The sequence below is a fragment of the Perca fluviatilis genome, chromosome 2 (assembly GCF_010015445.1).
Source record: "Perca fluviatilis chromosome 2, GENO_Pfluv_1.0, whole genome shotgun sequence".
Taxonomy (NCBI): domain Eukaryota; kingdom Metazoa; phylum Chordata; class Actinopteri; order Perciformes; family Percidae; genus Perca; species Perca fluviatilis.
Genome location: NC_053113.1, coordinates 12388151 through 12412682, shown reverse-complemented (window position 1 = coordinate 12412682; position 24532 = coordinate 12388151). Strand labels below are relative to the sequence as shown.

The 24532-nt window shown below is 40.9% G+C and overlaps 2 protein-coding genes across 3 annotated transcripts; one reads left to right on the top strand and one right to left on the bottom strand.

Annotated features, from left to right (window-relative positions):
• Positions 1 to 1410: 1410 nt before the first annotated feature.
• clns1a (chloride channel, nucleotide-sensitive, 1A) lies at positions 1411 to 16744 on the top strand. Of its 2 annotated transcripts, XM_039786736.1 has the most exons (8): positions 1411 to 1886; positions 3576 to 3712; positions 4602 to 4742; positions 6420 to 6530; positions 10571 to 10576; positions 11739 to 11912; positions 16113 to 16179; positions 16319 to 16744. In XM_039786736.1, coding segments are annotated over exons 1-8 (756 nt in total). In that variant the 5' UTR covers positions 1411 to 1767; the 3' UTR covers positions 16320 to 16744. The 2 variants fall into 2 exon arrangements, with proteins under 2 accessions (XP_039642670.1, XP_039642679.1); XM_039786745.1 differs by lacking the exon at positions 10571 to 10576.
• A 2100-nt stretch (positions 16745 to 18844) lies between these two features.
• On the bottom strand, positions 18845 to 24111 carry aqp11 (aquaporin 11). Its single transcript, XM_039792741.1, has 3 exons — positions 23020 to 24111; positions 21152 to 21268; positions 18845 to 19805 (listed from the first exon to the last, which is right to left on the bottom strand). The coding sequence occupies exons 1-3, from the start codon at positions 23615 to 23617 to the stop codon at positions 19705 to 19707; spliced, it is 816 nt and encodes a 271-aa protein (XP_039648675.1). The 5' UTR covers positions 23618 to 24111; the 3' UTR covers positions 18845 to 19704.
• Between the last annotated feature and the right edge of the window lie 421 nt (positions 24112 to 24532).

The window sequence follows — 24532 nt, the reverse complement described above, 5'->3', positions numbered from 1 at the left end:
AAGTTAAAATAAAAAGAAGGCAGATTAAATTCTAAATGTTTTTAAATACACAATTATAATTGTGTATGCTCTTTTTTTCTGTTATACAAGAGAGTTCGGATATTTATATTATTATATATATAAAAAGAAGTATATAAAGAAGTATAACGCTGTTATGTAAATGTATTAAAGTATTTATCAAGCCTTTTTTGGGGGTAATGAGTAATACCAAATTACGCCCTGTAACGCCCTGAACTGCTACAACTATTATTTCTAGTCATAGTCCAGTTATCTGTATTATGACTGTTATTGCCACTGTTCATCACACCCCCAACCGGCACCGTCAGACACCGCCTACCAAGAGTCTGGGTCTGTCCCAGGTTTCTCCCTAAAAGGGAGTTTTTCCTCGCAACTGTCGCACTAAATGCTTGCTCTTGGGGGAATTACTGGAAATCCTGGGTCTAGACACAAATTACAGAGTGTGGTCTAGACCTACTCTATCTGTAAAGTGTCTTGAGATAACTCTTTATGATTTAATACTATAATTAAAATTGAATTGAATTAATTCCAATTAATATCCTCAAAATATATTTCAAATATTGCATTTATTGTTTTTCGATTACTGCTCTTGGCCTGTCTATTAATTTTACTTTTTATATTATCTTTAATTTACACTATTCAACACTACTTTTCACTATTCCAGTTTCATAAAAATGCATGTGGACACAATAACACATTCAACTTTCCGGCAAATGCTTTCACAGTAAAACTTTAAAAAAAATATATACGGGATGTAGTTGCGCTGTGATGAACAGCTGACTTCTGACTCACAGTGTCAGGTTCAATTCCTGTGCAATAACCCAGCAGCAACACTGTCTCTAATCAGCACCTTTTTAGTGGTTCCACTTATTATTTATTTATCATTCTCTATTTCAGAGCTTGTTCATACTGTTCATATTGTAATATAATACTTATATAATAACATATTTATTCCAGCATCCTTTGCACTATGCCCCATAATTAAAATAATAATAATTTATCATAAAAATAATGTACTCCTGCACACTTTGCACTCTTCGTTGCACTACTGCCTCAACCTGTCTGTGTTGTTTCTGTTTATAGTGTGTATATATTGTCGGTTTTGTATGAGTAAGCATATTGTGAGCAAAATTCCTCGTACGTGTCCTCATACCTGGCAAATAAAGCTGATTCTGATTAATTCTGATACTGATGTGTGACCATTGGAGGGCACCAAACAGTTATTACGTCTATGGGCGTCAAGTTAGACAAAATGGCATACAAACATTTCCAGTAAAAAACCATAGACAGTATAAAAACATTCAAAATAAAATGTTTATGAGCACTGTGACTACGGGAATAGGGAGGTTACGTACAAACAGACGTAACTACGCTTTGTTCGTGGTGGTCACGTACATTTTTTGACGTTGCTTCGACACATCTTGCCGCGATATTTCAGCTTTGAAAGGTCGACACAACTGTGAGGAGTTAACATCGCTTGTGTTATTATCAGACTTCACGCCGCCCGTGTCGATTCTCTGAACGGCTCGGCCTGGTTGTGCTATCCCCGGAGAGGACGCGCACGGTCCGGCTCGAAGTTTATCGGCCTCCAGCTGTCGAGCGTTCATTTTCAGAGAAGTTATCCCGGGTTAAATTAGCAAGCTTTTGTGGCACGAAATAGGTCACACGGCTTCTCGTTGACAGCAGAGTCTGGTTTCTCTTCCGACGCATCATTCAGCGAGACTGCAGACGTCAACGGTTGCACGCACGATGGTTTTATTAAAAAACCTCCGTCCTCCCACCGAGGGAGTGAAGCACGAGCAAGCCGAGACCACGGCGGTGATGAACGGCCAGAAGCTGGGCTGCGGCACGCTGTACGTCGCCGAAACGTAAGTGATGCACGTGGCGCTTGTTTTTGTCTTTAAACCACCATTTTTAGTTTTAGGTTGTTGTGTAATCTGGTGTGTTATCAGTGTTTTAAAACCGACCTTGTGTTAAATTATACAAATACATGATAGAAAGTGTAATAATAACAGATACATCATAACACCGCCACTCCTCGTGCTAACCACTTCCGGAGTAGTCACTTTCAAAATAAGAGTTTGAAATGAATTTGGTTGAAAACTAATTCGTCACCCAGAGAGTCAGATAAAAACGTCATGGAGGATGTTTTAAAGATAATTTGCCTAAATAAATGTACTTATCCAACTCTGTAAATAATACTCTGTTCCAAGTAAAAGTCCTGCAATGAAAATGTTATATATATATATATATATATATATATATATATATATATATATATATATATATATATATATGTATATATGTATAATGTGTTGTATATATGTGTATGTATATATATGTATATATGTATATATGTATGTGTATGTATGTATGTGTGTGTATATATGTATGTGTGTGTATGTATGTATGTATATATATATATATATATATATGTGTGTGTATATATATATATATGTGTGTGTATATATATATATATGTGTATATATATATATGTATGTGTGTGTGTGTGTGTATGTGTATATATATATATATATATATATATATTAAATACATTTTCTAATTTGTCAGATTCATATGTCTTAAATTTTGACTAAGGTGTGAAAATATATTTAAATAATTAAAAGGCAAAGCAGAAAATATATACCTTGAAAACCCATCAAATGTTCTACATGAAAAAAAGACTTATATATTTATCAGAATGGATCAATCTTCAATAAAATTTTCTGTCAGTCGACTAATCCTTTCAGCTGTACTTGTATAAACTGTGTGTTGGGTAGTTTAATCTATAACAAAGCTTAATAAGCTTTTAATAAGTGTTTTTGTATGTAAACATCTTAATGTGTTAAGTCATTAAAGCTTCTGTAATTTACTATATTGTTTTTTTTTGGGTGTTTTGTAGTGATCAATCAGGTGAAGCTGAAACTATTTATCAGTTATTCTTTTAGTCAATCAGTAGAAAATCAATGTTAAATTAGTCAATTATTCGTTCCAGTGTTGTTTGTCAAGCAAACGTGCCAACTTGTTTCTCAGATGTGAGGATTTTATGCGTTTCTTTGTCCTATTGAAGTCCAGCTGAGTGACTGAAGATTTATTTCACCCATGGTGCTCTGGGGAAATATAACAGGATTGTTTTTAAACAAATTTTCTGACATTTTGTAGCTAAAACAGGTAATGGATTAAATAACAATATCATTAGTTGCACCCCTGCAGTCAGAATCTGTCAGCCGTTGGTTTTTAGGCACCGGACTCAAACTGCTGCAGGTACTGACTTTTACTTATACTCTCCACTCCAAATCAATCACTGAATTTCAACTGATAAAGGTCCAAAGTTTCCACAATAATGAAAACAGTTCAGAACTTGCTTTGAAAGCCTGGAAAAGTACTCAAAAATGACATATTAAACTTTTGTGTGGGTCTTGCAGCTTTGTCATCACCCTCTCTCCCCATGTTTCCTGCCACTGTCAAATGCCATGAAATGGAGCAGACAGTATGTGCGTGCACCCTTTTTATGAACCAACAACTGTCAGCTTTGTGTGCGATTTTCTTTTCCGCAGGCGGCTGTTGTGGTTTGACGGCTCAGGGATGGGCTTCTCTCTGGAGTATCCCACCATCGGCCTGCACGCCATCTCTAGAGACGTCAGCGCTTACCCGCAGGAACACCTGTACGTCATGGTCAACGGCAAACTCACGGGTGAGAGTGACAAAAACATTGTAGGATCAGTTGTTGAGTTTTTTTTACTTGCAGTCGTTTGACTTCTCTCTGGCGTGATATCTGGCAGCAAACGAAGGAAGTTTTGTTTAAAATCTGCCACTTCATCTAAACACACTTTATTCTTTGGTGTCAAGAATAACCCGTGTTCAGAAAGATCTTTACTTTCTGTTGTGTTTTTGAGGGAGTTTGTGGGTCTGTGAACCTAAATGTTACCCTTCTTATGAAATCTCTACATGAAAGTGTTTATAGGAGTATTTTTGACTTTTGTTTTACTGGAAGGTACCCCCCCCCCCTGCCATGCATTGTTTGAACTAGGGCTGCAGCTATCGATTATTTTACTAATTGAATATTATATTGATTATTCCATTGAGTTATCTGATAAAAAATAATTTAGCATTTTTGAAGAGCAATAGTAAATATACTACGGCACCCAACCGGAGCGCCGGGCGCTCGCGGCAAGGAGGGAGGCCAATCATCTGCATGTACTGCCCTTGCTGCAGTAACACAAAGCCGGTTGAAAATTTAAATTTTAACGTTACCTTGTGTCGGGCCCACTGCGTGGACTTTTCTGCTGAGATGCTGAAGCATTACCGTTGTGCTATTGTGGTAAGATAGTTCAGACACACTGTACAGAGATTTCATTTAGTTTCAGCTTGAAATGATCCCACACGTTGGACACTTTGCTGTCTCTTCTCCCCTCACTATCTTCTCTCTCTTCCTTCATTTTACAATCCGTGCCATCAAATAACGTATATGTATGTTAAACATTGTTGCGTGAACCACAGTGTGGCATAATGATTCATGTAAAGCCAGGAGGAAAGTTAAAGCTATGAGTTTTTGACTGTGTGTCACTCTTGTATCCTTGCAGGTGAGAATGAGGCAGATATGGCAGAGAAAGCAGCGGATGACGAGGAAGACGACAGCAGTAACAGCAGCTGTGGTGATGATGATGATGATGATGAAGAAGCGATCACTGAGATTCGATTTGTGCCCAGCGACAAGGTGGCATGTGAGTGATCACACTGAGGATGAGGGTCGGACTGTTTCTGGTCTTTAACTTAAATATGTAGTTTTTAGGGGTAGGGGGAAAAATCGATACAGTGTAGTATCGCGATATTTTTCGAGGCAATACTGTATCGATACACAGACGCCAAGTATCGATCTTTTATGATATATGTGTTGGTCAGTCTGTCTGCTTGACAATCCCATATTGCAACATTTAAAATTTAAGTGAGATGAACAAACAGAGAAATGTATCTTTTTAGATGAAACAGATGTTGACAACATTTTCCTTTGGGGACATCATTTGAAATTGGGAAAATTTGAAGTTGGAAACAAGGTAATACATTGCAGTATATCGCAGAATATTGCAATATGTTTAAAATCGCAATAATATCGTATCATGACATAAGTATCATGATGATATCGTATCGTGAGGCCTCTGGTGATTCCCACCACATAGTAGTTTTATATTTTCAGTTTTTTATTGCCTTAACCAGGGTCGTATTTTCATTCCGATCAGTTTTAACATTTAAATAACCAAGTCACAACTCAAGCTAACCACAAGAGATCAGACAGATTTTAAACTGCATTTACCAAATTATTAAGACCACAGATCTAAGATAAAAAATAAAGATAAATGTTGTTGTTGTTGTTGTTGTTGTAAATGTCCATTAATATGTTGGAGAAATAAATCCTGGGTCAACTACAACAACAAGACGCCAACATGCCCTGGATTTCTTTCAGTTATCCGGCTTCATCTAACCCTAACAACCGCGCTCTGTGTCCGTGTCACTACGGTGGTTAACAACTAGTTCAGTCAACTCAGGGTTTCCCAATCCAGCGGCGCACACCTTCACATAAAAGAGGCGCTGTTTGCACAGCACGACCAATCGCAAACATCTACCAGAGCCGCATATTATAGAGCAAATTATAATTCTACATAAATATGAAGAACACAGACGCTATTTTACAGGCAAAACGCAGTACAGTCGCTGCTTCCTAAAACAGGAAGGAAAGCTGGCAGAAAAATAACCGACACTGTAGATGTGTAAATCACAACTCTTATCAATATCACTTCTCCATCAGTCAGGACCAAGATCTGACCATAATTACACTTCTGCTTTCCATAAACGGTCGTTGCTTTAGCCTTTAATTTCAGTTGCAACCCTGGCGGTGGGAAGCGATCGTGAGAGCGATTGAACCCGGTAACAAGTGATCCACCGTCGTGATACAGAAAACCCTGGGTTGACCCTGAAGTTACCTCGTTAACGCTAAATCTTGCTTCGTAGTCCAGGCCTCTGGCTAAAGAACTTTAACTTTTCTTTCTTGAATATTAATAATGTGTTTCTCTTACAATTAACAAGGACGCTTTGGCTTAAAAAACTACAAAACCTAAAAGACATGTTGTAGTTTCCTTTGATGCGTGCATATTTCACCTGACAATTGTTATGTGTAAATATTTTAAAAGTAACTGCAGCTGAATTGACCCCAAAATAATTACCAGAGCACCAAATGTGGATTAGTCCCCATCGAACACACTATTTCCTCCCGTTTGTTTGATAACGACCATAGTGACCAGCTGTTTTAGGAAATTAATAAGAACTTTATTCAAAATGAGTGAGCTTAATCATTTAAATCCATTTTATTCAGCACTGCCTCTAATGTAGCCTCTCGTTACATGCAGTGGAGTCCATGTTCTCAGCGATGTGTGAGTGCCAGGCGCTGCACCCCGACCCAGAGGACGACGACTCAGACAACGACTTCGAAGGAGAAGAGTACGACGTGGAGGAGGCCGGTGAGGAAAAACTCATAAAGATACACACACACACACACACACACACACACACACACACACACACACACATATATTCTAATGTCACCTGCGTGTGAGCAACTGGTCAACATTGTATTAAAGGTCCCATGATATGGTGCTATTTGGATGCATTTATATAGGCCTTAGTGGTCCCCTAATACTGTATCTGAAGTCTCTTTTATATAGACCTTAGTGGTCCCCTAATACTGTATCTGAAGTCTCTTTTATATAGACCTTAGTGGTCCCCTAATACTGTATCTGAAGTCTCTTTTATATAGACCTTAGTGGTCCCCTAATACTGTATCTGAAGTCTCTTTTATATAGACCTTAGTGGTCCCCTAATACTGTATCTGAAGTCTCTTTTATATAGACCTTAGTGGTCCCCCCTAATACTGTATCTAAAGTCTCTTTTATATAGGCCTTAGTGGTCCCCTAATACTGTATCTGAAGTCTCTTTTATATAGACCTTAGTGGTCCCCTAATACTGTATCTGAAGTCTCTTTTATATAGGCCTTAGTGGTCCCTAATACTGTATCTGAAGTCTCTTTTATATAGGCCTTAGTGGTCCCCTAATACTGTATCTGAAGTCTCTTTTATATAGGCCTTAGTGGTCCCCTAATACTGTATCTGAAGTCTCTTTTATATAGGCCTTAGTGGTCCCCTAATACTGTATCTGAAGTCTCTTTTATATAGACCTTAGTGGTCCCCTAATACTGTATCTGAAGTATCTTTTATATAGACCTTAGTGGTCCCCTAATACTGTATCTTAAGTCTCTTTCCCGAAATTCAGCCTTGGTGCAGAATTACAGCCACTAGAGCCAGTCCCACAATGAGCTTTCCTTATGATGTGCCATTTTTGTGTCTGTGGCTATTGAGGAGGAGAGAGGGGGGGGGGGCAAGGTGGAGGGTGGGGGTGTGGCCTTGACCAACTGCCACTTTGCTCGTTTGAAAGCCATGATGTCTCTCTCTCATGGCGGGCCAAATTCTCTGGGCGGGCAAAGCAGAGAAAGGGGAGGTAACCTTGCTCCTTATGACCTCATAAGGAGAAGATTCCTGATTGGTCCATCTGAGCTTTCATTTTCTCAAAGGCAGAGCAGGATACCCAGGGCTCGGTTTACACCTATCACCATTTCTAGCCACTGGGGGACCATAGGCAGGCTGGGGGAACTCATGTTAATGTTAAAAAACCTCATAAAGTGAAATTATCATGCCATGGGACCTTTTAACAAATTCAACCTTTTTAGGTAATCATAATTATTTAATCCGTACAACAAGATTCTGGTATCAAGGCCCGCGTAGCTTTGACAGAAACACATTGTTGGTTCAAAATAAATGTTTTTTTAAAGTTATATAGTTGTAGAAATGGGAGTAAGATTCCACAGAAACGTAAGCGCATAAATAGTGAAGAATTACACGTACTACTGTATATGTTTCTGCCGTTACGGGTCTCTCAATAAAAGCAATAACAAAAGACTGAGTTAGTTAACATCGTAAAGTAGCGTGGGATCATGGGAGTTGTTGTCTTCACCGCCTGACGTCATTGCAGTCAGTCAGGACTCCTTCAGTGTTCATTGTTCAGGAGGTTTTTATCTGTAGAGGTCTCCTCGGACCTGCTGATTTAAACCGGTAAAGACACTAAATAAAGCACTTTCACATTGAAAAAAATCAGCGTTTCTCTGAAGCTGTTCGGCTCGTCGGTGGAGCTGCTGCCGGCCGAGCTGCTGCCGGCCGAGCTGCTGCCGCTAACGTTTGCTTTGCTTGTTTCTCTGATAACTTTGGATCCAGATGTTGAGTATCCTTCATCCGGTTAAAATATATAGTTAAAAATGTCCAAGATCTAAAATGTGTATTGCAAAAATGTGGCTGAAAACTGGATAAAAAGTTAATTTATGGCAGCTTCTGCCAGACAAACCACAGTGCTGACGCTGATGCTCAAAGGAGACCAAATGTAACTGACTGTTACCTTAATCAAAATTACTTCACTGGGTTTAATTGTTGGAAACATTTGGGGTAATGTAAGTACACAGCTCAACCAAATATAATGCTCTACTCGTTTTTGGACATTTCACTTTGGAAATGTTCCATATACAGTAAAGAAATAAACGGTTTAGTCTGTTAAAATGTCTAAAGGATGAGATCAAGTCTTGATTTCAGTTTTGTAAAAAGATAGACATTCTTGTTTAATCACTTTTATTGATAGTGACTTTCTGTTATTCTCTTTTCTGATATTTCCATTCCAATATCCATACACACTGTTGCGGTTTTAATGTCCACTGGAAACATTTCAGCAGCAGAGCTTCACATTAATACAGAGGCAGAACAGTATTTGATCCCCTGCAGATTTTGTATGTTTGCTCACTGACAAAGAAATGATCAGTCTATAATTTTAATGGTAGGTTCCTTTGAACAGTTAGAAACAAACGCATGTCAAACATATGTTATAAATTGATTTTTTCATTTTAATGAGGGAAATAAGTATTTGACCCCTCTGCAAAACATGACTTAGTACTTGGTGGCAAAACCCTTGTTGGCAATCACAGAGGTCAGACATTTCTTGTAGTTGGCCACCAGGTTTGCACACATCTCAGGAGGGATTTTGTCCCACTCCCCTTTGCCGATGTTCTCCAAATCATTAAGGTTTCGAGGCTGATGTTTGACAACTCGAACCTTCAGCTCCCTCCGCAGATTTTCTGTGGGATTAAGGTCTGGAGACTGGCTAGGCCACTCCAGGACCTTAATGTGCTTCTTCTTGAGCCACTCCTTTGTTGCATTGGCTGTGTGTTTTGGGTCATTGTGATGCTGGAATACCCAAAGGGATCAATAAAGAGAAGTCTAAGTCTAAGTCTACCCATCCACGACCCATTTTCAATGCCCTGGCTGAGGGAAGGAGGTTCTCACCCAAGATTTGACGGTACATGGCACTGTCCATCGTCCCTTTTGATGTGGTGAAGTTTTCCTGTCCCCTTGGCAGAAAAACACCCCCAAAGGATAATGTTTCCACCTCCATGTTTGACGTGGGGATGGTGTTTTTGGGGTCATATGCAGCATTCTTCCTCCTCCAAACATGGCGAGTTGAGTTGATGCCAAAGAGCTTGATTTTGGTCTCATCTGACCACAACACTTTGACCCAGTTTTCCTCTGAATCATTCAGATGTTCATTGGTAAACTTCAGACGGGCCTGTACTTGTGCTTTCTTGAGCAGGGGGACCTTGCGGGCGCTGCAGGATTTCAGCCCTTCGCAGCGTAGTGCGTTACCAATTGTTTTCTTGGTGACTATGGTCCCAGCTGCCTTGAGATAATTGACAAGATCGTCCCGTGTAGTTCTGGGCTGATTCCTCACTGTTCTCATGATCATTGCAACATGAGGTGAGATCTTGCATGGAGCCCCAGACCAAGGGAGATTGACAGTTCTTTTGTGTTTCTTCCATCGGCGAATAATCGCACCAACTGTTGTCACCTTCTCACCAAGCTGCTTGGCGATGGTCTTGTAGCCCGTTCCAGTCTTGTGTAGGTCTGCAGTGTTTTCCCTGACATCCTTGGACAGCTCTTTGGTCAAAATCAGCAGAGGATCAAATACTTTTTCCCCCTCGCTATAACTTGGTTTGGAGTTGTTTCCAGGAATTTTGACTGCCCCTGAATATGACTTTTTGTTGCTTCTAACCTTTACTGTCATCACTCATTTGAGATGATTTTTTTTCTGCAGCTCAGCAGCTTGGTAATGACTGCTGGTCACACTCATTCAGTTGTCTGACAATAGAAACAGAACAATATGTGAGTGAGGACAACTCTATTGAGAATTTGGCTGCATTAAAACCGAGAGAGCAGGAGGAGACTGAATGTTTTTTATTTTTTGGCCAACTCCTTCCCTCCTTCCTTATTTCCCCCTTCCTTTTTGTACATTTTGGAGAAGCAGCTTTTCAGCTGACCGTATAATAACATTCTGTAGACTGAATATAACATGTTGACTCATTTATCTCCGGTCTCTCTCTGTTCCCCTGGTTGCCGGGACTCTTTGGTTGCAGAGGCAGGTAAGACCTCCAGCCTTCATCACTGCACATTTCCAACAACTTAACACCTTCTATTGAGTCTTCACACAACAAATTTGTCTGTTAAGAATCAAAACACCTAAAGTATGGAAAGTTTGCAATGACTAAATGCTTTTTCATATTCTTATGCCTCTAGTTTTATGGCATTAACAGCCAGTAATGCTAGCCTGTGACTGTAATCTCAGATAAATACAGTAAATACAATAGGGTTGGAGGCTGAGGTCAAACAAAACGAAATGTAACGGTGGTAGAGATGGATAAAGTCACAAAATACAATTCTGAACAGAGAAATATCAGGAACATTTTAAAAGTTTTAATGTGAAGTAATAAATAAGGATTAGGCATTATCAATATCATCAAATTTCACATTGAGGCTTGTTATTTTTGTGAAAATGATAATGGTTAAATAACTACTTTAGGAAATGGCCTTAATGACAGCATTTCCCAACATTTTAAGATGACTGGGTGTTTCTCCTCAGATTTCTGTCAGCATATTTATCTGATGGATGTCAGCGGTGAACTGAAACGTTACAGATACAGTTCTTGGTATTAGCTGCTGACTTAGGAAGTGGAGAGAAGTTCAAAATGTTTGTCTTAGTTAAGTGGCTGTTTGGGTGTGTTCATGCCTGCTGTTGGAAGTCGCGTATATGTTTCTATTGTCTACTTGTTGAAATGTAGTCCTATCACTTATTTTTATATTTATGTCTGGCTTGTTTTTGCCATTTGTTTTATTGATACTTTGTGATTTTAAATGTGTTTTTGTTGATGTTTTGCGTGGACCCCAGAAAGACTAGCAACCAACTAAAGAATATTTAACATTCATAAGCAGTGTATCAAAATGTACACATAACCACATCATAAATGAAGTAAAGTAAGCAGATTTAATTATTTCTTCTTCTTTTTTTAACAACTAGAACTCCTCCTTTGAGCATCCATACGTGGAGGCTGCTATACAAACAGATAATTAATGAAAAAACAGTTAATTAACATTAATAAACACTTGCAGTGTATTTATAGCTGTATACAGCTGCAGTAAAGTGTTTTCTGTAAATGTTAATATAATGCTTATAAATTCTAAGTTTTATACTGTATACCAAGCACATGGCAGCTGTTACAGCCACCGTCTCTCTCCTCCTCCACCCAGAGCACGGCCATGCTGACATCCCGTCCTTCTACACCTGTGATGAGGGTCTGTCGGCGCTCACACAGGAGGGCCAGGCCACGCTGGAGAGGCTGGAGGGGATGTTAGCCCATTCAGTCGCTCAGCAGTACCACATGGCCGGGGTCCGAACCGAAGAAGCCAACGCCGAATTTGAAGGTTTGAGTCAAACACGCACAGCAGCCTGGTGATGGAGAGACTGAGAACGAACGATAGCACCACGTTGATAATAGACTAAAATCAGATATGTTCGAAATTTTTCATTAATCATCTTTTTAAGAAATCAAGAAAGGGGCCCCATCTTTTTAGAAATACAACATAAGAGTTCCTGTTTTTAAAATTCGAAACCTTTCCTTTTGAATGGTAGAAGCCATTTCAGATGACCATCCCTCAGAGGAAGGAGGTCGCCACTCGCCATTAACCTGACTCCGCCAGATAGATCGCTTCCCATTTGCTCGGCATATCCATCTGGGAACTTTCTGTTGGAGAACTTTTGGGAAGGGGCGAAAATCCTGGTTAGCTGATTGGATAAACCATCTGTCTATCTACCACCTATAGTTGGTGATAGACGGGCCAAATCAACCAATCAGATCAAACTCTTGCTGAAACCAGTCGGGAGAAGAGCAGCAACATCTTTTCCTCCGAGAAAAGCCTCCAGTGCCGTTTTTTGCTCTTCTTACAATGAAGGAATACTTTCTAATTCGGATAAAACTTGCTGCGATAGCTACGCTCATCTCATCATGTTTAGACTGAACAGTCGCTTCTCGTTGTGTCACACCCAAACCCGCCTCACAACCAACGCTGATTGGTCGGTCGTTAGGCGAACGGCTCCAAATTTTCTCTTATCTCAAGATGCCAGACTGATCTGCGAGTGGAAAACTGGAGCTCGCCAGATCAGGACGCTCTCACGCGGCTAACTCACCAGTTCATTAGAATGACTATTTTTGCTGTCACCATTCAAAACTTTAGGCAGCTTTGTTCCGTTGCTACTTAACCTGATGCAAGTTCAGAGCAACTGAGTAGAGCCAAGAGAGTCGATAATCTTTTTACCAGAAGCTACGAAGCATGAAACAAAACAAAATGAATGGGTTAACGTGCCCTCTTCCATACACCACGTGCAACATAATGATGAAACTGAAGGAAACGTGTATGTAATTTACTGTTTGACTAATGAAGCCTGTGTACTACATTAAACCAAGCTAATACAACTCATTTGGCAATGGCTTGAATGTAACGGATGTTAATTAATATAAAATAGTCGCGCAATATAGCTTTAAAGTGCCCATATTATGAAAAAAACACTTTTTCTGGGATTTTGGGTGTTCTTTTGTGTCTCTGGTGCTTCCACACACATACAAACTTTGAAATAAATCCATCCATGGTGTTCTGAGTGAGATACGGTTTCTGAATGTGTCCTGCCTTCAGTCTCCTGGTGAGCTGTTCAAAATCGGTGACGTCACAGTCCGAAATGAGCTGGCTAACCACAACCGTTAGCTCGTAGCGTTAGCCGGCTAATGCTAGCGTTAGCCGGCTAACGCTAGCATGCTACGTTGTTCTCAATAGCAAAGCACTGCTACAACACACACAAGTTCACTATAATCTACAAAAGAACTACTTACATGTGCGCCCTCATTTAGAAGAAGTCTCCTAGCTAATCCTGCCTTGTAACTGACCAAAGTTGTAGAAACAGCCTTTCTTTTACTGTCTCTGGAGTTAGCTAGCTGACATGATCTACATCTGAGCTACTGAGCATGTGCGAGTGCAATCAAAGATAGTACAGAAGAAGAAGATGAAAAGAGGTCTCACTCTGTAGCTAAAACAGAAACCAGGTGAAAAGAGGATCTGCAGCAGTGAGAGAGAGCTGTGCAGTACAACAACAATATGGTGTTTTTAGAAAATTAAACCATGTAAACCTATTCTGGTACAACCTTAAAATACAGTTATGAACCTGAAAATGAGCATAATATGGACGCTTTAAAGGCCCTGGTTTTTAAAGCGCCCATATTATTATGGTAAACTTGTGTGTGTTGTAGCAGTGCTTTGCTATTGAGAACAACGTAGCATGCTAGTGTTAGCATTAGCGTTAGCATGCTAATGCTAACGGTTGTGGTTAGCCAGCTCATTTCGGACTGTGACGTCACAGTCCGAGTCGATTTTGAACAGCTCACCAGGAGACTGAAGGCAGGACACATTCAGAAACCGTATCTCACTCAAAACAGCATGGATGGATTTTTTTCAAAGTTTGTATGTGTGTGGAAGCACCAGAGACACAAAAGAACACCCCAAATCCCAGAAAAAGTGATTTTTTCATAATATGGGCACTTTAAGTTCTTCTAGCTGATTAGACCTCTGCTCGGGTTAATTACGTCATTTGTGACGTTATTACGTCACAAATTTCATCTACCAATAAGAATGATAAAGATGAGGCGGCCTCTAGCTCACCCAGGTTTGAATCCGACCTGCGGCCCTTTTCTGCGTGTCATCCGCTCTCTTTCTCTCCCCCTTTCCTGTCTATCTACTGCCACTGTCGAACTAACTGGAGGCATTTCTAATTGGGTTGAAGACTAATAAGGAAGGACAGTGAAACCATAACTTATCTTTCAGTCATAGGTTGACTTAGTTTTGAAAAAAGCAATGTAGACGGGCAGTATTCAGACATATTGACTTTTATATTTAGTCACAAGGGGGCATCATCCTTAAGCCTGGTTCACACGGGACGATTTTAAAATTGTCGGCTGATTTTCCAATCCTGAGACCCCACACACGGTGATAAAAAATCACGGGTCTAACAGTTCTGGTCGTACAGTGTGTGGTGCGCAGCACACGGTAAAATCAACACATCACACACGAACCGATATGACTCCCGAGCATTCCCAGGTCAGATGGGAAATCTCGCAAAATCCCTCGAGATCAAACGTGACTTCAGAGTAAACAATCATGGCGGACGAAGAGGATGCAGTGGCGATAGTTTGTAGTTTGTTTTTAACCGGGAAAAAAAACGTTATCAAAAGAAAAGGCGATGGTCAAAGATGGCTCATAGAAATGTCGTTAGGTATTACACAGATTAATAAACGTTCATATATTCGTTTCCATGTACTCTGGTGGACTGCAGTTGTGGATGTAGTTATGCCCATCGACTTTATTTATTTTACACAGGCTGCGTGCTCGTTTGTCCCCGGGAGACCCCCACACGGGAGAAATGGCGAAAAAAATCCCCAACATGTTGGATATCCTCGATTTGAGATCGGAGCGGTCCCGACGTCCTTCCGAGCAGACGAGAGCAGTCGTCACACACCACACACGGCAGGAATATCTGATCAGATTATTTTACGATAATCGGAGCATCCTTAAGATTGTCGGGAGGGGTGAATCGGGGCTAAAAATCGGCCTAATTATCCTGCCGTCTGAACCAGGCTTTAGACTGGGTAGACCCATCCTGATCTGCCGGCGAGTTGATTTCTCCCTGCAGCTCAGGGTGGAAACCTGTACGTTTATCTATCCTGCTTCCGTTACAATTTTGCGGGGACCAATCACAAACTGGCTTATCCACCTGCCGCGCTATTGGCGGGTTTAACACGATGACAATAGAGAAGCGACCAGTCAGCTTCTTGTTTACATTCGGCCACCGAAGCGCAGTGGCCCGTTGATGCCGCTGCCGCTGCCCTCGTCACCCAGATCGTTGCTCTGATTGGTTGAAGGACTATCCAATTGCGTACAGAATCATTTGAACTATGCCCGTTGACCACGCCTCTTCTGCAGTAGAAAATACAGAGCAGACCCCCCAGAATAGTGTTCAGTCTTAAAAGATTGAGCTTGGTCTGGTGATAGCCAGACTACACCATCCTTCCTCTTAACACAGTTTATCGGCTGCCAGTAAACTAAGGTTCTAACAAATCCACATAAAAATGTTTAAAAGAAGGAGGGTCTAAGACACCTTCTGCTTCTGTCTTCCGGTATTTTTTAAGCATAAAGTCAGTATAAAAATATCAAATTAAAAGTTTAAAAATCATAGAGATTCGTACGTTCAAAACTCTCGAGAAATTTAGCTTGAATATAAGATGTTTGTCCCTTTTTTGGTTCTAAACAACTTAATTTGCTTAATGTTGAACTGGGACTTAACTCTGTTTTACCTTGTTAAATTTAACGGAGCCTCTCACTTGTAGTATCTAGTAGGTCACACAGGGAAGACAGATATTTGTATAAAACATTTAATTTATTTTATTGATCTTTCTATAAAGAAAATCTTGTTGTACATTTTGTTTTCTGTAGCACGAATTATGAAAAAAAAAAAAAAGAAAAGTGAAAAAGATTTTTTGGGATGCTGTAAAAAATGTAGTGTTTTTTTTTTTTTGTTGACAGACGGTATGGAGGTGGATGCATCAGCGATGGAGGCCGGTCAGTTTGAGGACGCAGACGTTGAGCACTGGTAATGAAATAAAAGATTTGACAAGTAGCAACAAAAGACATATATATTTGTGAAAACGTATGTGTAAATAAATTTGGACGATCAGATTGTGATTGTGAGCAGTCTGGTTCATCCATGTGTTATCTGACTCTTTCTGTAGAGGGAAGTCATCCCAGCGGCCAATCAAAGCACCAGTGTTGCATCATGGGATTGGAGGAGAGGACAGCAGCACTTCTCTAAGGCTCTCAGCTCTTACTTGTAATCATCTCTAGTCTTTTTGAAGCTTCTTACATTTTCTCTTGTGTTCAATTGGAGCTCACATGTTGTATTGTGTTATTGGCGTTCTGCTCACCTTCATCTTTACTAATTTCTCCAAGTCATATAAGTCAAGTGTGCTGCATACAGCCACGTCAGCTAATGTAGACTATTGAGGTGCAGCCACAAATATCCAGATCATGTTGACTGTAGAAGAAAAAAAGCTGAGTTTGTTTTGTACCTAACAACCAATTTAATATCTGATTCTCTGCAAAGGAGAGTTAATGTCTTTGTATGAAATTGTCAATAAATGCATAGTTTTTGTAAGATATTCTTTTGCTTGATTTATTAATTAAACTGATGTTTGAAAACTCCACTATATGTTTTTTTTGGGCTCGCAAACCTAAAAATAATTAACACAAACTGCAACTCCACTTTTTAGTGTCTTTAATCTCATAGTTTTACATTTCCTTCTGCATTCACAACAGTGAGCTGCACAGCATCTGGACATTTGAATGATTACCTTCTGGATAGCTTCTTAAGAGGCCAAATCACACGGAGAAAACATTTTCTCACCTCTAGTGGTAACTATTTATAAAGATATTTTTTTATTTATTTGCCTGGGTCTTTAGATATATTTGTCTCTGTAATTTCTGCCTCCAGTACAATACAATGGAGGTGACTGGTGCTAAGTTTTTGGCACTCACAGCATTGAAACATGATATTGCAAAAACTCCACATCTCTTTTCTGTAACTGAGTCCCTGATCATCAACAGAGCACATTAGTACTACTTTATTTTAATTTGTATTTGTATGTATAGCCTATAAGTAATGCCTGTGAAAATTATTGACACTCGTGGCTCACTGGCGTGATTCTCTGATAGGCTGAGTTACATTTTATGCTTCAGTAGTATGGGTTCCTTTCTCTGGCTGGGGTACCCTTGTTTACAGCAAAATCAGGCTACTGTAAGGACACGGGATGGCAGCCATTTCTTGTCCAGCAGAGATGTGAAATAGTGAGGTTATGGCACGAGGAAAGATTGACCGAAAAGACAGTCATCCCCTGTCGAGATATGTCAGAACATTTTCTCTGACTTACATGTTATAAAATTCAAGCAAAACCATATCCACGGAACAATAGAGGATGTATGAAATAGTTCAAAAGTTAACAAGACTAAATAGCTAAATGCTAAAGTCAGCATGTTCACATTTGTTAATTAGCACGATACACAAAGAACATTTGAGGCTGATGGGAATGTCATTACCTGCAAGTATTTGGTCATACAATATTGGACACATTAAAATGTCGACCTGATGATGGTGTAAGGAAAAAAAGTCAAAAGATCCCAAACCTCTGTTAAGGCTGTATATATGACCCAGCGCACAGAGATACCTCACAGGACACAGATAAATAGTTCAAGTATTTATTAGGCGAAAATACTCCGTGGGGGATGAACAATCGATGCTGAGCTAGTAGTTGTCTGGGAGTGGACTGAAACCAGGCAGAGGCAGATCTGAAGAAGTTCCACAGGTGAAACCAGGCGAAGCAGGTGATTACGTCGGAGTTGGCGAGAGGCAGGCAGCACGGCGGAGCACGGCAGGTGGGGAGCAGGTTACAGCGGGATCTGCACAGAGGGATTGCAGTTAGACAAGGTAAACACGAACGCAAGAGAGTTGCTAGAAGCAGAGCCACGTTACCACGTCGGGATATGTAACGATCTGGTGCTGAAGAGGTGAACAGCCCGGGTTTAAATACTGCAGGTGTGAATCATGGAATGAGTATCAGCTGTGCCGGCAACGGAGCAGGGATGAATGGCCACGCCCCTTGACCTAGTTCCTCTTGACACGCCCCCTGCCACTTCCAGGTAGAGACAAACACAGACAGACACAGAGGGGGAAAAGGGAGACACAAACACACAGGAAGGGGGAACAAGGCAGCTGACCCACAACAACCTCATTACACTTCATCCTGAGGGTGACATGAATATCTGAACCAAATGTCATGGCAATCTATTCAATAGTTGATATATAACCTTCCTTGGATTATGTTTAAATGCATTGTATCTCATATATTGGCAACTGTTAAGTTTCCATTTCGTATTGTCTCGTGTAAAGATCTGTGTTTTTTTGTATTCTGCTTGCTCATAACAATAGAAAATGTGATATTTTCCACTAAAAGCTAAGAATAAGTCAGTAGAATTCATCCTCTGGGAATCATGAATATCTGTACAACATTTTATGGCAATCTTTGTAATAATTGTTGAGGTAATTAAGTCTGGACCAAAGTGATGGACCGACCTATGATGGAAAAATTACTTTCAAATCCAAGAAGATTAATATGTTGAGTAACCTTTTTTATAGACTGGTTAATCAAGTAAATGCCCTACTGCACACCATTTAAACAACAAAAAACACAATATTTTTTTCAAAATGGGGTCTGACAAAACAGTAATTTAATCTGCCTTTCCAGTTTTTACAGAGAATACAAAGGCACCAGTTAAATATGTGCAGAGCTAACCCAAGACGTGTGTACAGTACATGCCTACAATGTGCTTGGCTCTGGAATGTCAAATCAGGTACAAACAATCATTTTTCTGTTAAGCACTTTGTAAATTTGTTAAGAAGTGTTATACAAATAAAGTAATATCATACTTAAGTTAGAACATTTCATAAATCTCATCTTTCCATCGTAAATGTTGATTAATTAGTGAATTGGCGTGAAGTGAATTGTTCTATTACACAAAAAACTTGGCAACTTATTGTAAATACAACACTTTTTTTGCAGAATTTCACACTGACATGCTGTAATCTGCCTAAAAGTCCAAGTACAAGGCAAACCTTTTGTTAGTTATAATGGTAGATATACTAGGGACAGACATTTGACATTTACAGTGTGCATTTGGAGCAGTTGATGTTGGCTCTGAGGTGGTGATCCGAAAAAACAAAGGGTTCAAAGAGTCTAAAAGGTTTTAAATTGAAAAGAACTCAAGCATCGCAATGACTTTTAATGTTCAACCAACCACCTCGTAAAGTCAAGATAAATGGTCCATCAATTTCTGCATGCCTTCTTTAGGAGATCTATCTTACAAAAACACTATAATTAGTCTTTAGTTTTCTTTTCTAGCTTCTAAGATGTGCTCTTGAGGTCTTGAAGTCTTTAAAAAAAGTGCATATCAGTGCTGTTCTTCTTCTAACTCATGGCGATTGAAATCAGCAGTGTTGTTAACAGTGTATCGGTTACAACATCCCCACATGTGCTCTGGGTTTGAAATGCTGCCAGGCCGGCGATGCTCATGCCCTCTTCTTGGTCTCCAGGGGGAGATGGAGAGCCGATGATTTTATCGACCGCAGGGGGACGAGTTTATCAAACAGCAGCACTGAGCTCATCATACCTGGAATGGCAAAAAAAATAAAAAAAATTGTTGAGAAAGCTGAAATCAATGTTTTTGAAGACTTTCACGAGACCAGACAGACAGATAAAATAACCTTTGGTGCCCTTTGGATACATAATCAAAAATAAGTTAAACCAGTGGTTTCAAAAAGTGGGGTCTGGGAACCCCCAGGGGTCCTTGAGGGAGTTCCAGGGGGTCCCCAGCCAAGAAGGGAATAATTTATTATGACTATAAGTCGGTAACACAGCCAGCCTATATGCAAACAGAAATGATGTACACGTTTATCAGAGTAAACCAGAGTTTGTTTGTTTGGTCTGCACCAGAGTTTGAATGAGCTTTCACACCTCCCCCAAACAAACTGGACTATCCGACGAAATGCTCCAGGTTTGTTTTATAGCCAGGACACACCAGCCAGACGGCCCACCGTCGACAGAAAAGCCAGTCGAGATGATCAGTCGGGTCCCCGAGGTCCAAAAAAACTGCCCCAGGACACACTGAGGCGACACAGACATGAGAAACGTAATACGTCTCCATAGCAGCAGGCGGCACTACTCTGTATTGTTGCCCAAGAAATGAAAACCGGCAGCTGATTGGACGAGCGCGTCACATGGGTTTGTTTTCTCCAGAAATTCAAAGCCAGACTGTCATGGCGACCGTTCAGAATACGATCTCTCATATTGGACTAAAATAATTCACCGAAACATGTTTCTGAAAACATTTTAAGAGAGAAATAGGCCATGTGTGTGTGTGTCTGTGTGTGTATGTATGTGTGTCTCTGTGTGTGTGTGTGTGTGTGTGTGTGTGTGTGTGTGTGTGTGTGTGTGTGTGTGTGTGTGTGTGTGTGTGTGTATGTATGTATGTATGTATGTATGTATGTGTGTGTGTGTGTGTGTGTGTGTGTGTGTGTGTGTGTGTGTGTGTGTGTGTGTATGCAGTTGCTGAATCTGTCTTCATTTCAGATCAACAAAGGTCAATTTAAAAGATTTTCGTCAGATTTTGAGAGACTCTAGTCACCTCATTCTGCTCGCCATTTCCGGGTGAGTCCCGACTGCTCTGCCACCGACCGAACACGTCAGGTCGGCCAAAATGAACGCCGACAGCCCCCCAGACTGACGACGGCACGGGACACACCGAACAGATTCGAGTCACTGACTTATCGGCCCTGTGTGTCCCGGCCCTTTAAACGGACCAAACAGCTCAGGTGTGAAAGCAACCTGTCTAACTTCAGGAAGTCCTGCAGCATGAAGGTCAATAAAGTCTTTTCCCATTTCCATATTCTTCGACATGAGTTTTAAAAGTTAACTGACTATATCCCCCTGATATCAGTATGCATCGGTGGGTCTTACCCAGCAGGGGGCTCAGCCAGTAGACCAGAGAATACTCCAGGAAGGAGTTTCCACTGCAGCGAAACTGTGTGGAGAAGGCCAGCGCCGGGTTAAACACGGCTCCTGTCGCGCTTCCACCTGGACACACACACACACACACACACACACACACACACACACACACACACACACACACACACACACACACACACACACACACACACACACACACACACACACACACACACAGCTACATTAGAGGCAGTTCTGAATTAAATTAATTTAAATGATTAAAGATGTTACTATTCTATATTTTTCTAACTGTCATCAAATCCCATGAAAACACCCAAACCAACACTGTGTTTCTCCCTCTCTCGATACATTCTGACTTCCTGTCTGCGGCTCTCAGCTCCAAGCCCATTGGTTCCTATACTGAAGACGTAAATCTTCAGTAGGAACTTTTAGGGACCAAAACTGCACGGTTTACAACTCCTAAAAAAAAAAAAAACTTGTTTAATGTGCTCTGTAATTCTTAGTAGAAAGATGGAGATTGTTTTATATTCACCAAGTTCAAACAGCTGTGACGCATCAATAAGAGGACATGAGACACATTATTTCTATACAGGTTTTTGCTTTGAAGTGTTCACATTGAAGTTGTTGCTTTCCTGTTAGAACAAAACAGGAAATTACAATATTTTCTAGTATAGTAGGCCCTAGGTGCAAAAAGTGTATGATTAGTATGTATTATATATGTATGCAAAGATTAATCAATGAATCGATTAGTTGTCAACTATTAGCATAAGTTAATTGGCAACTATTTGGATAATCTATTAATCAAGTTATTTTTTTTAAAGATGGAAAAGTAAAACTTCTCTAATTCCAGCTTCTTAAATATGAAAATTGTGGAGAAAAGACATTTGAGGACGTCATCTTGGGCTTTGGGAAATACTGATCGACATGTTTGTCAATGTTATAGCCTACGAGGTAAATGACGCACATCAGGCTCTCCTCTATTAGACACAGGGGGATTTAGAAACTAGCCTCTGTGTCTGACATCTGACTGCTCCTCAACTTCACTAACTGAGTTAAAGGGGTGGAAGTAACGAATTGCATTTTTTTTAAAAGTAGGCCCATTTTTTTTTTTAAATTGCAATTTTAGTCTTACTTAGGCAAAGTATTTTTTTTTTAATCACAAGTAGGCTATCATAACAACAACGCGATTTTTTACAAAAGCTCCTGTGAAATCAGGCATTTTGGGCCGCAACAATCTCAAAAAAAGTCCACGAAAACCTGGAAGGACTTCCCTTGTGTGTTTTTTCATGTGTTATGGTGTGCATTCACCAGTGTTGTTGTTGTTGTTGTTGTTGTGGTGGTGGAGGCTACTCCTGATTTTGTCGGTCATCTCATCTCTTATATGCTGTGGCTCTATAATCCTATCCTGTCCTATTCATGGTAGCCTACTTGTGGACATTGCGCCGTTATGACGTGCTGTAGTAGGGGGGCCCGCCTTGATAATCCAGCATAGGGGCCCGGTGTTGGCTCGTTACACCACTGCTCTCTGATCTCTTGTACTTTGCACATTTCTAATTACAGAGTAAAAAGCCACATGACAAAGTCCTGATAAACAGAGAGTGGAACAGAAGAAAGGAGATAGGGCTAAATTAGCAGCTGTAGGTGTGATCACAGGCTAAAGAAGAAAGCCTGTTTTACCTAAAATCTCAAGTTTGTTGTTCGTTTGTTGTGTTTTATTACATAGACTGTAATACACTGAAGAAACACAATTCGGCTGCATGCAATTCGAGCCCTGCTAAAGTGCTCATGAGCAAGACACTGAGACTCATCGACAAAGACAAACCACAAAGTAGAGAAGGCTAGAGTCAGCGTCGTACCTGCATAAACCACTGTCGCGATGACCGCAGCAACCGCGTGCACGCGGTATTTCTCCTCCACCGATCGCGTGTGGGTTATAGCGGTCTGAACCGCAAAGGCGCATGCGAGCTCCACGGCTGCAGCCTCGGGCAGCGGAGCATGGATGGGGCTGATGCACCGGTAACCGTCCAGCTTGTGTCGCACGTGCAGTCCCGACAACCCAATACCCCAGATCACCGGCACTGCTGCTCGTGCGGCGGCGGCCGCGGCGAACTGGCACGCGATCCGCCCCAGGGCGCAACCGCCCGAGAACCTGGCGCGGTACGCGTGCTCGAGCGTACCGGAGGGGTTGCCGATAGCCCCGCTGAAGGTGAGCCCGTGGACCACGGACGCCAGGTACGTCAAAGTGAGCGCGAGTCGAGTCTCGATCCCGCCCACCTCGGACAGCAGCTTGAGCTCGTGCGTGCAGCAGCACAGCTGGAAGGTGGACACGAGCTCCACCGCGTACACCGAGAGCCCGGTGTCCGCGAGGGCCCTGGACAACAATCTGCGGGTCACGTCGCTCAGCGCGACGATCACTGCGAGCAAAAACAGAGACACTGCCACGTCTGCAGTCATGTTCCCGGCTGATCTGCGCTCTCTTTTCGGGGGATTGTCTGTGCCTTCAGCCGCTGGGAGACCCCGAAATGTGCACTGAGCCACTGATGTCTCCCCCCCGGACTCTGGACTCTCTCTATCGCTAGATCTCTGCTGCTGCTGCTTTATCCCGCAGGATGCGGGGTCCAAACGGGAGCAAATAGTCTTCAGTCCCGGTAGCTCACATGGTCCAGATTGCGGAAGTGACTGAACTCCTCAGTTTCTCTCCTCCTCCCTCACCGATTGCCTCCCTTCTTCTTCTACACCTCCGATCCACACTCCTCTACCTTCATACTCTCTGATTTGTGTGTGTGTGTGTGTGTGTGTGTGTGTGTGTGTGTCTCTCTCTCTTTTGTGGACATTGATGTGACAAAATACTAAAATAGTGTATCTGTTGAGCAGCAAACAAGTCTGTCAGACAATCTTAAACTGGTCCGAGCTGAAACCTGGTCTGTGATGCTGTGATGCATAGAATTAAATAATTTAAGAATGAGTATTTTTGTATGTTAAGATAACTAATAAGTGATCTTAGTATCATTTTCCTCATTACATTAGAACCCAAATAAACACAAGATGCATCCAGATTAATTAGGAAAATAACTGTAACCTTTATTTAGTGTAGGCCTAATTAGAAAAGCGATATGTAGAGATATGTTAATAAATGAAATCAGAAATCCCTATGAAAACCATAAGAACTTGGTCCCAAGTTTTATCGGCTAGTTATAACCTTTATAAATGATTATAGACTGAAATAGACCGAGGTATAATAACAAGTATGTAACACTGACAACACTGCAAAATACAACAAATATAAATGCATAAAAGACAATTCAAATTCCTTTACATATATAATTAAAAATAAATCACAATCATTTGATTTAAAACATCAGTATGGTA

Bases quoted from the DNA above. Each gene is read 5' to 3' on its own strand.
- clns1a (XM_039786736.1), top strand. From the start codon at position 1,768: ATGGTTTTATTAAAAAACCTCCGTCCTCCCACCGAGGGAGTGAAGCAC. The intron at 1,887-3,575 runs GTAAGTGATGCA...TCTTTTCCGCAG, and splicing joins ACGCTGTACGTCGCCGAAAC to GCGGCTGTTGTGGTTTGACG. The intron at 11,913-16,112 runs GTTTGAGTCAAA...TTTTGTTGACAG, and splicing joins AGCCAACGCCGAATTTGAAG to ACGGTATGGAGGTGGATGCA.
- aqp11 (XM_039792741.1), bottom strand. From the start codon at position 23,617: ATGACTGCAGACGTGGCAGTGTCTCTGTTTTTGCTCGCAGTGATCGTC. The intron at 21,269-23,019 runs GTACGACGCTGA...GTGTGTGTCCAG, and splicing joins CGCGACAGTGGTTTATGCAG to GTGGAAGCGCGACAGGAGCC. The intron at 19,806-21,151 runs GTAAGACCCACC...TTGCCATTCCAG, and splicing joins CTGGCTGAGCCCCCTGCTGG to GTATGATGAGCTCAGTGCTG.